The sequence below is a fragment of the Pleurodeles waltl genome, chromosome 5 (genome assembly GCF_031143425.1).
Source record: "Pleurodeles waltl isolate 20211129_DDA chromosome 5, aPleWal1.hap1.20221129, whole genome shotgun sequence".
In the NCBI taxonomy this organism is placed as follows: domain Eukaryota; kingdom Metazoa; phylum Chordata; class Amphibia; order Caudata; family Salamandridae; genus Pleurodeles; species Pleurodeles waltl.
This window is the reverse complement of record NC_090444.1, coordinates 1,749,701,636-1,749,717,524: the sequence shown is the minus strand read 5'-3', so window position 1 is coordinate 1,749,717,524 and position 15,889 is coordinate 1,749,701,636. Positions and strand designations below refer to the sequence as shown.

The following is a 15,889-nucleotide window of genomic DNA, read 5'->3' as shown; positions in this document are numbered from 1 at the left end:
AGGTCAAAGGTCACGGCCCTTGTTATCTCGGCCCCCCATGGGCTGATTTTGGTGATTCTGGTGTTGTTCCACTCCTGGTGACAAGCGCTTGCCACCAGCAGCCCTGTTGTTAGGCCTCCTAGCCTAGAAGGGTCCCACATTCTAGGGGGCCTTCCTTTTCTTCTGGGCAGCACGCTCTCCTTGCACCAGCCCAGTCTTTCCCCCAACTAGTCCTCGTGGTTGGGGGAGGGGGTAAGGGCACCAGCTTACCTGGCCCTGGCATGCACCTCACTGGGCCTGAAGCCATTCAGGGGCAGAGTCCTTGTCCCATGGGGGCAGTCAGGGTGTTCTTCTCTCCAGTTGCCCTTGACACCCGTCTGCACTCCCAGTGTCCATCAGTGAAGCACAGCCAAGAGAGAGATCTCCCCTGTGCAGAACCTTTTAAGTGGAGGTGGAAGTGTCCAGCAGGCCTGCACCTCTGGCCTATCCAGCTGTGTCACATCACCTCCTTGCCCCTGTCCCCTCCTTCCTGCACAGTCTTCTGGGATAGCTCAAAATGGTGTAATTCAAGATTTAGTTCCGACGTGCGAAAAAGCCGCAACCCCTCCTCCTTGACATTCTTCCCAGGGCCTCTCCAGCCTGCTCCTGGCACGGAATGACAGCTGGCTGATTGATGCACGGTCTTGCTCAGGCAGCTGGACAGAGCAGTATTTGGCCCTAATCCTGAGCTGAGTCAGAGAAAGATGACATCCCTAGATGACCCATAAGTTGTACAACTGTGTTTTTGTAACATACTGCATTATTCTTTTCCTACAGGTTACAGTGTACATTGGTGTGACTTTGGTCTCGGTGAACACCAGAGGACTGGAGTTGCACCCTAGGCCATCCTTTCCCATTGACATTTAATGGAGTGTCCCTGTAATGCAAATACAGCAAGCACACTGACATTGGTATTTAATGGAAGGTCCCTACAGGGAAAAGACAGCAAGCACACTGACTATCCCTCACATGTGTACACCCATCTCATTAGGCCCACTCCAGGTGCACTCTGCATAGTCCCTTCTGCGTCAAGCTACCTAAGCGCAGTTCTTGGGCTGCGCACACCAGGAATTCTCCCCGCTCATTCCTCACATGAGTGCACATGTGTGTGCAAACATGATCACATGTAACCATCCTGGGGCCTTCTACTCTTGCTGCACCACAGCAGCCTTTCCTTAGCAAGGCGGCCCCGGCAGTAAACACACGCTGCCCATTTTACCATGGGTTTACTGTGGGTGAGTCCCCAACTAGGAGGCTCCCTCACAGTCAAAGGTGAAAAAAACAGGTGGTCAAAAAAAGCGAAAATCAGGGCGGACAAGATGGTCAGAACCATCCTCTCACAGTTGCTTAGTTTGATTCTGTCAGCTGGGGTTTTGACATGTACTGTGACATCATTCAGTAGATGGCCCCTTTAACAAGCCCAACAAAAATAGATTTCTGAAGCTGATGACATTTCTTACCAAGGGTCTAGAGGATGGGTGAGCATCTCCAAGTAAACTGAGAGAAGTTGAAAGCTTATGTTTGTCCACTTACTTTTTGTAGAGAAGACTCTACGCATGAAGAAGTCCGTAAGTATGTTTATTGCGACTAGGTAGGGTACAGCACTTCACCTCCTTTCAGCTCTTCCTCTAACCATTGATCTCTTCCATACTCCAGGCCTCATTGCAATAACAAAATTCCCCACATGACAAAGTCCACTATGACATATTTACATTCCATGACATAGTTATGATTACACACTATTCATTTCCCTCTTTACTATTGAAAACATCTACCACCCCCACATATAAATCAACAAAAATAATCCCAATAAAACCAACTCCATTAATAGTAATGTTGTACAATACAGTAAAAGAGGCAAATACATAAGGAAAATAAAACAACACAAAGGCACAATACTCTATTCACATAGCTAATCATTTAAAGCTTTAGGATGTTTGGTAACTCTTCTTGATCTCACAATGGATCCCTTACATAAAACACTTTCCCCTAAATTTCCTCCAGTCAACCCATCCTCCAGCACAATGGAAGACCACATCTTATCCTGTGCACAACCATTCCTTAACCCTTCATTCATTGACTTTAGTTGTTGTACACCACCCCCTTATTCTAATTCATTATCCACACAAAACTGTTTTTTGTCATTTTACTCACCTCAGCAGGTGTACCTGGATCCTTGGAGATCAAGGAGCCACTCTTAAAATTCCCACACTGCTCATCATCCATACATATAGAATTCTTCATAACTTTAACCATACGTTGGGGTTCAAAAAATGCACTAACCCCCTTATTGAGTCTAACTTTGACATTTGCTGATTTAGCTTCATACCTTTCCCTGTAATATTTTTTGTATTTATCATGTTTCTGCATAAGGTTTTTCTTAACAATCCTTGATGACCATTCCCCACTTCTGGAAGAAACTAACCAATCAGGATTGCATTTAGATCTAAGTTTTTTCCCCTCATCAGCTTAAAAGGGGAAAATCTATTTGCATCAACTTAAGTAAACTTGTAATATCATAAGGTTTAAAATATTTGCACCTCTTATGGGAAACTATTCCTACACCTAGCAGAATGGCACCCTTAAGAACTCTGTTGAAATGCTCCACCATTCCCATACAACTGGGATTGTACAGTGACCTAGTCCAGTGTAAAATTCCACAGTCATCAAAGTACCCTTTAGTCTTGTTTAATGTAAATTGTATCCCATTATCTCTAACAATCATGGAAGGGGTACCTTCATGTAAAACATTTCATAAAAAAAACTTCAGCACAGTGTCAGTATTCAATGTTTTGATAATCTTAACATTTGACTACTCAGAAAATGCATCCATCAATATTATGATGTATTCCCCAGAATGCCCCACCAGTCCCAACAGCCACCCATTCCCATAGGGACTCTGGACACATAAAAGCACTCATGGGTGGTCTTCAAGTCTTAAGGGTTTTATTGACTGACAAACGCACACCACACTCACTCACTTCTCTTTCCACTTCTACATCATTGCCTGGCTACCAGTAAACTCTGTTAACTGTGGCTTCACTTTTCACTATTCCTAAATGTCCCTCATGAGACTTTGAAATGATTTTCTTCCATTAGTAAACCGTGATGAACTAACATTTTTCCTCTTATTACAGATAATTCATTAAAGGTCAACTCATTCCCCATTTCCCAATATGGTCTCAAATCTCCCAATTCACTTTTCAAAGGCCACCCAAACTTGATACACTCTAGCCATGATGTTCCTCTTTCTAGGGATACATCCATTTTTATAAATAAAATCTATCAAACTCATTGAAATACAAGCTAGCCTAGATGAAACATTAATCATTCCAACATTGTAAACACTTTTAATAGTGGTTTATGGTCACACTTAACACTAATCTTCTACCCCCAAATAAATGAACAGAAATGTTCTAGTGCCCAAGCATAAGCCAATGCCTCTCTCTCAATAGTTGCATACTTCTCTTCATTTGGAAATAACAATCTTGATTCACAATCTCTTCTTCTCCCTTCTCAGTATATTGTTATAACACAGCACCAGGACCTTTACTGGCATCAGTAGTTACCATGCTCACACCTAAAGGAACCTTCAAGAGCACAAATTTCATCCTTTATCTATTTAAATTCCAGCACACATTCCTCAGACCACACAAATTTTACATTTAACTTTAGTAGTTGCCTGATGTGGAAGGTTCTCATGGACATGTTTTTCATAAATTTTGAAAACAATTTTACCAGTCTAAAAAAAGACTTTGGGCCTAATTACAACTTTGGAGGAGGGTTTTAATCCATCCCAAATGTGACAGATATCCTGCCCACCGTATTACGAGTTCCATAGGATATAATGGACTCGTAATACGGCGGGTGGTATATCTGTCACATTTGGGACGGATTAACACCCTCCTCCAAAGTTGTAATCAGGCCCTTTATCTCCTCTTAGTTCCATAGACAGGGGTCCTCTTTAATAGCACCCAACAATTTAGCCTAAAGTTAAATCCCCATGGAGCTAATTTCATGGCGTAAATAAGTCATATGTCTTTGGGAGAACCTGCATTTCGAATACTCACCTGTTAAACCATACTTGTCTGACAAACTTAGAATCTCCTTCAGTTTGTGGTTGTGATCATCCTTTTTTCTTGCTGTAACCAGAATATCATCCTGGAGAAAACAAAATGTTGTTCATCTTAACTAAAATATTAAGCATGAGGCATTGAAAGACAGCAGTGGTGGCATAATTTTTAATTGATAACCCTCATGTGAAATAAATGTGGTATATGTTTTACTGTCTTTCCTCAAAGGAACCTGATTATATGCAGCAGATAGATCTACAGTTGAGAAGAATTCCATACCCCTGGTGTAGGTCAACATCTCATTGAATCTGGATAAGGGGAAGCAATCAATCAGAATAATACCATTCAGAAGATGAAGATCAACACATAATCTGATCCTCCCGCTAGCTTTCCTTGCCACTACCAGTGGAGCCAACCATTTTGATTATTCAGTAGCTTCTATAATCCCATCATTAACCAGGATGTGACAATTCATTCCCAACTTCCTCTCTCACAGATATAGTCACATTCATCAACTTGTGCACTTTAGGTACAGCATTTTCCTTCAACACAATTTTGTGCTCAAACCCATCTAATTTCCCAAGACCTCCACCAAACACATTGGGAAATTCTTCTCACATTATTTTCTGTACAGTATGTTGATTATCAAGTATCAAGACTTGTTCCTCACTGTTAGGATCTAATACAATGTTCAGACTCATTTGGTCTTTCCAACTTAACACAGAAGGGCCTTTCTTGGCAACATACAACTTGCCAAGAGCCTTCCTGTTGCTAAATTGGAAGGTATCATTTCTGTAACCTAACATTTGAATGGTTTGCCTATATAACCTTCAGGAGTAATGTTGACCCAATTCAATTTACAGCCCAACTTCTTTTCAAAATTATCTTTCAACACTCTTTCATTCACTGTAGAGTAAGGTGATCCAGAATCTGCTGCAATATGAAGTGCTACCCCACCAACCTTCATACAACATACTGGTTTGTTTATGTCAATCATTGATGAGATGTTTAAAACTACTTTTTCTTTTATGTTGAATTTCTCAGAATAATCATTTTTTTTTCTTAACTATATGTATCTGTTTCCCCTTCAGAAGTGCACTTCACTTTATAAACCTTACTCAACTTCATTGTACAAACATGTGCAAAGTTTCCCACTTTACAACGCCTCTGTTGCACAGCAGGGCTATTCCTGCTATTACCCAGATGGTTAATACTATTGCACCTAAAACATCGAACATCATTACTTTATGACTTTTTGCTAGACTTACTCTTCTTACTAGGTTTAATCTTTTTTACAGTGGGGTTATTCATTGTATTCTTTGCTACAACCTCACGTTCAACATCTGCACTATTTTTCTTAAATGCTTTGGCACACCTTCTTGACAACCTTGCTTTCCGTAAAATCCTTCAAATTTGCTTTACCATTCACCCAAAGCATGCATTACCACTTGGTCTCTTATTAGTTCCTCTTGTAATACACCAGATTTACAGTCCAAAGCCCATTCCCTCAATACCCCTACATACTCATCTATGGATTCCATTTTATCCTGCTTCCTGTAGAAGAATTTTTAACACACCGCTGGTGAAAAATATGAATCTAACTGTGCAATATGTTTGTTAAAAAAATTGTTATCCCCCACATTACCATCCTTTGACAATAGGCTATAAACTCTAAGACCTTAAGGACCCTATGAGTGTAACAGTAATCCGTTTTTCCTTTCTGCAGTTAGGGGTCTACTGTGGTCAATAGTAGAGCTATAAGAAGTATTCTTTCCACTGCAGTCAAGCCACTGGTTGATCATCAGGTATACATACCAACTCTTTAGGTGCATTCACAGTAATATTAGTCATAGCCATAGTGGAGTGGACTGGTTATCTCAATCCGCTCTTTACCACTCACAATGAGTGCCTTGTAAATATCACTTCTGACATAGAGTTCAGACAGTACAGTAGTCAGCTACGATGATGAGCACTCACTAAAAGAAAGCATACTCACAGTTGAAAAACACCAATTAAGATGTTGTTGGCATGAGAGTAGAAATGTGCACAAAATAATATGGCACACTGCTTGGAGGAAAGCGCTGATAAATGCAGTCAGCACTATAAATCAACACACAGGGAGCAACAGGAAGTAGCAATGACACTACTCACATTGTGTACACACTAGACTCTGCAGTAGTGACTGTGAGCATGCACACGCAACACAATCACTGCTCCAATGTATTTCCTCAAGCGCGAGCAGAGTTCTAAAATGCTGCCTAACCCTTGGTGGCATGCTGAGGTCGCGCGAGCTGCCATACATCACTAGGAAATAGAAAAAAACTAATGGCCTCATTACGAGTCTGACGGTCTGACAAGCTAACCGCCAGACTCGCGGTTAAAAGACCACTGCGGAGCTCGAGGTTTCCCCATCAGCCCATTACAAGGTTTCCACGGGGCTGACCGGCAGAATCCAAAGTTTTCGCTGGTCAGCCCAGTGGAAACTCTGCGGCAGCATTGGTCTCTGCTCCACATGGAGCCGAGGCCAATGCCATCACACAGTTGGGCCCCCAGCACCCATGGAATGTGCATTCAGAAAAGCAGACAGTGCGCATTCCAAGGGTGGTGGGCAGGGGAGCACTGGCTTACTGCCAGCCTTTCCATGGCGGTCAGACTGCCATGAAAAGTCTGGCAGTAATTAGAGTTGTAATCAACCAGGCGGCGCTGAACTCAGCGCCACCCTGACTGAGTACAACTCAGACTGCCGTCGGACCATAAGGAACCATGTTCCTGGCGGGGATGGTGGTCCCCTGGTGGTACATCCAGAAGGGCACCAAAATGTTGGAGCTTCAGAAAGCTCTGTGGGCCTGGACAAAGGGCCACTAGTTGATGGCAGCCACAGAGTAACAAAGGAGAGGAAGGATATGGAGGAACAGGATCAAGACCAGGACAACAGCCATGGAATGCAGTCTTTAGGGGAGGGGGAGGACTCATACCATGAGTTGGATCCCCCTGCCAGAGCAGGAAGCAGTGTTTCATCACATGGCCCAAGAGGAGCTGGCGGACAAGAAGGCAGAGAGGTAATTTCAAGTGCAGATGGCCAAACGAAAAATGAAAGCAATACCTGATTTAGCCCAATTTCTTAGACTTGGCCTGCCCTTACCCATGCTGTTCTTGTGCTTTTAGAGGGAGTTATTGAATTTCTACTTTTATTCTATATCTAATGTGCTTACTATGTCACTCTTTCTCAACTAATTTTGGCATTGTTCTTTAAAAATCAGACCGCTATGTGACAGTATGATTAGGGGACTGCATGAGGTTTTTGACCGATATTCCTGAAAAGCTTCTGAAACCCTGGTTTCACACACACATCCAGTGGTTGCCACACTGGCATAATAAATTCCCACCAAAGGTAAGGGGTATGTTCACCTCTCCCTGTTGCTAGACCCCAGTAGAGCAACAGTATTTCATTAAGGTTTGGTTTGCTCAGGTGAGCAGCCACTTTGCTCATTCACCACAGGCATGTCATTTCTGTCCAGCGCTCTAATGGAATACTAAGCAGAAAAGACACAGCTGGGAAGAAGGTAGCATTGGGGAGCCATCACCTATGGAGAAGCCATGTTTGGTTCAAACCTCATCAATTGTCAGTGTTCCAGGTGATCCGTCCACACGTAAGCAGTTCTTAGGCAACCTGGAATGCCACCAAAATGAAAAGAAGTTTATTTTTTGTGTTTTCTCTTACCCTCACCAGTGTAGTAAGGCTAATGTGGTAAAGCAGAACTTTCAGAGAATGTTATTGTCATTAAGCCTCACCTGCCCGTCTGCTATGGATAATAAACAAACTCACCTGAAGGATAAAGCTACCAGGGATGTAGATGCAGGTCTCTGAGAGGAATATTTGGATTAGGAGCCCCAACATAATAGCTGCCTTAACAAAGACAACCGGTTTTCTTGCCAGGCTCGCCAACCTGTTGGGCAGTCATCATATTTTCCCACTCTCCCTGGCAACCATTAGCAGCATGGCCAATGGTTCATGCAGTACTCTAAAGTTTCAGACAGACATACTACATGCACAGGGAATAAAGAGACTCAAGAGTCCTGGATATAACCAAGAAATGAATTGGAATATGTTACCCAATATGCCTATACGTTGTCATTGTGAGAGCACAATGACAAATACTGTGGGAGCAGCAAATTCAGTCAGACTGTAAAATATTTGGCAAAGTCACTAGACCTAAGCTATGAAACCAAGGCCTGGTTTTAATTGTGGTCCATCTGTACCCTCAGAATTTCTCAGAAACTGTTATCTTTCGTAAAGGACTCGACTGAGATGCAAGCTTGATTCACAGAGCCACATACGCAAGTAAATCCAACACACATGAGCAAATGTTTGTTTTTGGCAAGAAAATGTACATATTGTATTGACCCATTAATTTTATTCAAATATTTTGTAGTATCTATATCTATTTATTTTGAGCAGTTGCATACTGTGAAGTGTTCTATAGTGGGAGAACATTAGTGACACTATATAAAGACATACCACATACTTTTGCTCGTACTATAATGTGTTTTTCTAATTATTGGCTGTGTCTAACATTTTAATGCAGACTGATGAGGATTCTGCTGTGGACGTCACGGTGATCATTGGAAACCAGCCTCTACCCCTCACAGATGCTTTCAAGTATGACCCATCATTAAATCCACTCGTGGTATCTCTGAGTAGAAATACCAGCAGCACAGCAGGTAAGTTGGCATCAGTCAGCCATTGAATAATACAAGTTTCCATAAATTACATTTACATTTCTTTATTTACTTATTGCCTTTTTATATCCTGAAAGTGGCCAAAAATGACATCAGAGTACTGTTTAAAAAAAAAAAAAGGCGGACAAAATCCGCCAGAGTGAACAAGTGCAAAGAAAGAAACAATAACATTATGGGAATTAAAGTGCAATGAAATAAGAACAGTACAACTGTGTAAAAGGAAATTATCAATGTTAATTTGGAACAAAAGAGCAATTGGCGGGATATATGAAGATAAAGAAGGCAATATCATTTTGGATCAAAAGCATTATGGACAACACGTTGCGATATTACGAGATGAATGGAGTGATTAGGTTGTAGACAGAGCAGTGGAAATAAAGACGAAGTGAGGACCAGTAGGCTGGGGGTTGAGAGGCGGAGGTCAGGATACTACTTGAGGGCAGAAAGAGGTGAATGAGACGAACACAGGCCATACAGATGGAAGTCATTTCAAGGTTCTTTTGAAAGTAATGTATGATGAAGTTAGTCAGGGTTCCTTGAACAAGGATTTCGATCTGGCACAGGTACAGTATGCTGTTTGTGAAGATGGGGTCCCAAATAAAGGATTCAGAGCTGCAGAGGTCTGTATTGCCCTTCGAGCATTTAGGGCCAGATGTACAAAATACATATTTTGTATTTCCTAAATAGCGACTCCTTAGAAATCGCTATTTAGTAAATGCAAAATTATATGTACAATAATAGAGATTCCCTAATAATGATTCCTACAGTGTAGGAATTGCTATTAGGAAATCGATATTTAAGTAACACCAAACTATTCATTTATATGGGCCGTTCCTAGTAGGCAACCACAAATTAGGAAATGCTAAAGGAAGGGTGACGTTCAGCCTAAGGCCTCCCTCTTGCTGCACCCTGAAAAAAGTGGTGCACACGTAAAGCCCACGCATGCCCTAGGGGCACACATGCGCTTTATTGCACTTTAAAAAAAGCATTTTGGAGTGTTTTTTTTTTAATGGCACATTAACTTTGAGACAATGGTAATAGCATTTCCTAAATGCCCAATTTGCATTTAGGAAAAGCTTTGTACATGTGCATGGGAAAAAGCAAATAGGAAATCCCTATTTGTGTTTTAATATTTGGGTGTCGCAAAATGTAATTTCTACTGGGTGGAAATCGCATTTTGCGATTACCAAACAGCGTTTGTACATGCCAAAAGGCTGTTTAGCATTTCTTATCGGGGCAAAATACCGATTCAGCCCATTAAGAAATGCTAAATAGCTTTGTACCTCTGGCCCCTTGTACCTTTGGTTAGATGGGATGAAACATGGACAGCAGCTTTGACTGAACCAAGGTGAATCTTACGTGCCCTCTCAAGAGAGCCTTACCAGAGTCTCGTTTAGAGAGAGACAATGCTTGAATTAAAGACAGCAACTCAATGGAAGTAATCAAATCATTAACATTTATAAAGCGCGCTACTCACCCGTGCGGGTCTCAAGGCGCTAGGGGAAAAAGGGGGGGGGTTATCGCTGTTCGAACAGCCAGGTCTTTAGGAGTCTCCGGAAAGCGGAGTGGTCCTGGGTGGTCCTGAGGCTGGTGGGGAGGGAGTTCCAGGTCTTGGCCGCCAGGAAGGAGAAAGATCTCCCACCCGCCGTGGAGCGGCGGATGCGAGGGACAGCAGCGAGTGCGAGGCCAGAGGAGCGGAGGAGGCGGGTGGGGACGTAGAAGCTGAGGCGTCTGTTGAGGTATTGCTGAGGCGTCTGTTGAGGTAGTAAGGCAATATTAATACAATTAAGGGGTGTTATTTGGTAGAGAGCATTTTTGGCTCTTGCTCAAAATGTCGGCCTGAAAGAGTAATTTAACTTCCCGTATGAAAGGCAATGATTTGATGAGTGAAATGTGAGTAGTGGTAAATTCCGAAAAGAACATCCTGATGGAGTATGGGCGTTTGGAGGCAACAGGAGAGGTGAGAAGAAATTCCATCTTTTAATGTGTTAGTCTAAGTTCTAATTGGGTTTAACAATCGGTACTCTAACAGTGACATGGCTGAGAGGAGCAGATTTAAGATATATTTTCCAGTATAGCACGATGTCATCGATGTTATTGGTTGCAGTCTATTCTGGAGTCATGCCCGCAGGTCTCCGATCAGTTGAAATAGAGATTGAATTGTTTCAGAGCTAAAACTAAACTTTGAGGGACTGTATGAGGAATTGTAGTGAGATGGGACAGAGAGTCATCAAGTTTTACTTGCTGAGCGTGTTTTTTTCCTTTTTCCTTAAGATATTAAACCCATGTCACATCTAAGGGAGTCCAGTACAATTTAGAGATTTACTGTATCGAAAACAATGGATCAAAATGACATGTTTAAAAGGCTGACATCACCATGGCCATGGATGAGTAGAGCTCACTGAGATTTCTTAACATGGAGATGTTAGTACTATGATCGCATCTGAGGGCAGGTGTTTTAAAAATCAATATCTTATTCTGAGAAATTTTATTTTTTACATTTCATATCCAATAAGAAGATGTGCAACCGAGCCAAACAAATGCTAGTTCCTTGCTGGCAAACTGTTTGGAGAAACTTTAAGCTAAAGCTATTTACAGTTTTAAATGCTTTTCTTAAATATATGAGAGAATATGTGTGATATTTGAGTAATGGTCGCCAGGATAATGAACGGGGTGTCACCCTTGATGCCACTTAAAAGCCAGTCACCTAAATGAGACTGATCGTGATAAAAGACAGAAGAATGGAAACATACACTCCGCCTCTCTGGGATTTCCCAATGAACTTGAGCTGCTCTCTCTCCACTAAACATTTGAATGTGTAAGAAGCACCAGAATCCCAGATGGCATCATTAACACAAGAACTACTGTGAGTGATAATTTACTCCTCAGCTGAAACTTTTGTAATTCAAAGTGTTGAGAATGAGTATTACAGGAATTATATATCATTGAACTGTGATATGGGAATGCAACCCGTGGTGATTGCAGCTGGTGTGAAAAATGCAGACGTAGTAACATATTTACCTGCATTGTCAGAAGGTAACAAAACACCTTTAGGGTTAAAAAAATAAACATCATGACATTTAAATTTCAATGGCAGGGTTACATCCCTGCATCATTACCACGTTTTCTTCCTCCTTGTTTTGTGATCAAACATTACCCATGGTTCTCAATGCAGCAGCTGCTTGTGGGACTCCTTTTTTTAATTAAATCCTTGTTAGACCTGTTATTCGTCTGGACATACATTTCCACCACTTTCCAGAGGTATGCTGGTTAATATTTCCCTATCTTTTATATGCAATTCTTTCCTGCAGTTATTTTTTGCTACAAGTAGAAACTACGTCCGATGCAGTGTTTATAAGCAGTTGATATTTTTTCCTACTAAAAATAGTATTTTAAAAGTATTTAAAATACTGTGAGATAATGCATTTGGTCATTCGAGTTCAAGATAAGAAGATGAAGACGATATTGGACAAAGAGAACTGACCACGAGTTTAAAAGGTCTCACCCGCTTCGTGATTAAACCTCAGCATACTTATTCACCCGAAATATCCCAAACGTCCTGCTACTGAATGTTTGTTAATGTTAATACATTTTAATGAGCTTACACAATGAAAACTGTGCAGGCTTTTATTGGAGATTTGGAAAGGCCACAGCCTATGAGCGATGACAGCATTAGGAAAACTTGTAGACAGTTCCTGTTCCTTTTAATATTTCCCTGCCATCGCTTCCAATCTCTCCTATGGTTTTTCTTTCTTCATAGGTGGTGATATACTGGAGATTGGTGTGTTACGTTTTGGTGACTGTGCTGATCAGGATATCAAAGTCACAGTTCAAAACACACAGGTGACCATCAGAGAGTTGACCTCAGATGAGATACAGGCGATTCTGCCTCCAATGCCTATAGGATTATACAACATTTCCATCACAATCAATGGAATTCAAGTCAATTCTACTGAGTAAGATCGACTTTCTTCCCTTTCTCTGGTTCATGTATAGGATTGGATACTAAAACATGTACTTTGGTGTTAGATAATTAAAAATGTTTCTAACAAAAATGATACTAGTCAGTTTTTACCACTTGCTATCCCACAGTCCTCGGTGTGTAGCTGTGTGAGTGTTACTTAATTCAGTGGTATTCTCGTTTTTTACTCTGTACTTTCTCATTATTCACTCTCTGTCATTGTAATGGTTCAAATTGATAGCATGTTATTTCATACAGAGTGTAATAACATCTCTTATTATTTGCACTTTGCAAGCTTTTTATAACCCTTAGCATAGTCCTATGGCTTCTTCACCTGTTTATCAGGATGGAATGGAAAGGCCTTGCCTGTGTTGTAGCAGAAGTCCAATCGTGTAAGGAACATGACCCCTATGTGGTATTCCTCGCTCATTACCAAATAATTCTAGGATCTAGTCTGGCCTGAATAGTTCAGTTTTTAGGAGTTTCCTGAGCACAGACAGTTGGCTGTCCAATCCATCAAGTTTTGTATGTCACTGTTATTTGTTTGCATATTGATAGCAAATTGCTATTTTCATCAATGAATAGTACAGGTTTCCACCAGAGCAGACGTGGGAGGGCATGTTGAATTCATGACAGTCCATCACCTTCATTTATTTGAGATTTCTGGCTAGATAAGGTAAGCCCCTTCATCTGATGCATGGAGTAAACATAAGGCTGTAGCTCAGATGATGAGGTACACAGGGTAATGGAGATTGGCAAGTCTGTGATACAGAAACATAACATTCAGTATTTAGCTGACTCATTGAAAGAAGTGAGTCTGAGGGGTGGTGGTATGTGGACCAGGAACAGTCAGAATTCAGAACCAATCTGTTTATTAAGAATTTATTACAGAGCAATGAAGGACAACAGATTCAGCGGAGGGAACACATGCAAGAGTGTAGCTAGGCGAGCCTGATCAACAGTAAAACATCTAGCCTTATCGACCATGCATATCCCATTGTTTGCTTGGAGCAGAAGTGTTTGCAAAAAATGTTTTTAAATAGCTCTCAGGTATTCCCCTGCTGTAAAGTGGGAACTGGTCTTTCTTCCTAGTAGGAGGTGTGGAAAAATGCCTTCAGGAACATAGCATGTGACCAGGCAACGGGAGCCCCTTATTTCTTCTCTCTCTCAGGCTTACTTCGGTGCATAATCTTGAGTAGTTTCCTCCACAATCCCAACAGAGTTGAAATGTCCTTTTATTAAAGCGTCCTACTGTTTCCAGGGTACAAAATTATTCAATCATGTGGAAAAGATATTGATATACTGCTTTTGCACAAGAAGAGTTGGGCAGCCTACTGGCGTGAAGCCTGGTCAGGCATATTCAGTGCTCTACCACCTATCATTACAAGAATGTGAAATCGGATTTCCAGTCACTTGGGAAAGAGGAGAGTGCTCATGAGAGTGAAATCATTGACCTTCAACAGGTTATGATACTTTTTATCCTTGCTCTCTCCCTCAAACCAACCAACCAACCAAAATCTCCTCAGAGCATATGCCATGCTACATAAAGCTGAGAAGTACAAGAGGACATCTGGTGTAGCATCAGTGATTTTGCCAAAATTTCTATAATGACTCGAAAAACAATTTACATACATTTCGCACACCCCTAGATTCAATGACTCACTGAGTATGGGACCCACTTTTAGGTATGTCTTTTGCACTTAAGGTTTCGCACTGAGGAACATAAGAAAGTAACGCTTGAACTAAGCACAGCCACTGCAAATTACTTAGGCAGCATCTCAGTCCATTGTGTTTTTTGTCCATCATACCACCTCCGATGGTAAACATGCATAGATGCAATCAGCCTTGGTCTTGTGCCAGTCGCAACAGTCTAGCCCAAATTGCCAGGTGCAGGCCCCTCTGAACCGGAACACACTAACCCTAGACCGGTTTCAAGCTGCTGGGGCCTCTTCAGTAGGGTGTAGGTTGGTTCCAGTGTCATGGTGAGCACGAGACTTATCTCTGGTCATGCCTGCCCCACTTAGGACATCACACTGAGGAACATAAATAATGATGGGTTGGAATGGTTGAATTAACCCACAGGTAATTACTCAGGGTTGCATCTCAGTCCATCATTTTTTCCCACCATGGCTCCTTAGACAGGAACCCACTATATGCGAATCAGTTTTGGTCCTGCACCATTAGGAACATTCCAGTCTGAACTGACAGGCCAGGTCCCCTCTGAGCCAGAACGCAATAAATACTAGACAGGTTTTGGCCTAGTTGGGCCTCTTCTGCAGGGTGCTGCTTGTTTCCAGTGGCACAGTGAGCTTAGGACCTCTGTGTGGCCATATCTGTCACACTTAGTTTGTTGCACTGAGGAACATTAAGTGCAATTGTGTATAGAATGAGGTAGATAGGTACAGCTGTGGTGTGACGTTCACAATTTTGTTTGTGTAAGGTATTACGTATGGTTGCGCTACAGTGTTAAGTCAGGTTCTGATGTTCTGTGTTCCTTCCAATCCGTGAACTAGGGGGTTGCCCAGTAGGCAACATCCAGATTCCACCCTTAGGGACCTGGCTATGTGTGCAGCCTCTGTCTCTCTCTCTTTCTCACTGACAGTCTCTGTATCTCTCTCTTTCTCCACTTCCCTTCTGTCCTGCTTGACTTCCTCATCTATGTGCACTTTCTACAGGGGCAGTTTGCAAGCCTGTATCAGAGGTCAGTGTTTTAACCTTGTGACTGACAGTAGCAAAAGGACGCATATGATGGAGCTTTTCTGGCTGACACGCACATATTCCACAAAATAACTGCATGATAAAAACAAGCATTTGCAATGCAATGGGTCTCGCGTTTGCTTGAGCTAGAGTAATTAGCATTGTAAACTCCTAACCGGATGTTTCTTGCCACATAAATTGAAAATGAAAATAAAACAGTTTCACATAACTAACTGGACTTTTCTTGCCATATAAACTGAAAAGTAAAAGTTTCACATAAGCGAGCTGACGGCCGCCATCAGTGCAAAGCAGACAAACAAACGGAAATAAAAATTCACTCTTAGTGAAACCTGTCGCTAAAAGTGCAATTATCTACGTAACTGGCAAAAATGCAACTAAC

The 15,889-nt window shown here is 41.8% G+C and overlaps 1 protein-coding gene across 1 annotated transcript in view; it reads left to right on the top strand.

Moving 5' to 3' along the window:
* The window catches only part of PKHD1 (PKHD1 ciliary IPT domain containing fibrocystin/polyductin), a 1,684,711-nt gene that overhangs the window by 426,256 nt on the left and 1,242,566 nt on the right, over positions 1–15,889 (top strand). Inside the window, exons 29-30 of the mRNA XM_069236642.1 lie at positions 8,678–8,813; positions 12,592–12,787. Coding sequence (XP_069092743.1) covers positions 8,678–8,813; positions 12,592–12,787 — 332 coding nt within the window. The remainder of the gene's footprint in view (positions 1–8,677; positions 8,814–12,591; positions 12,788–15,889) is intronic.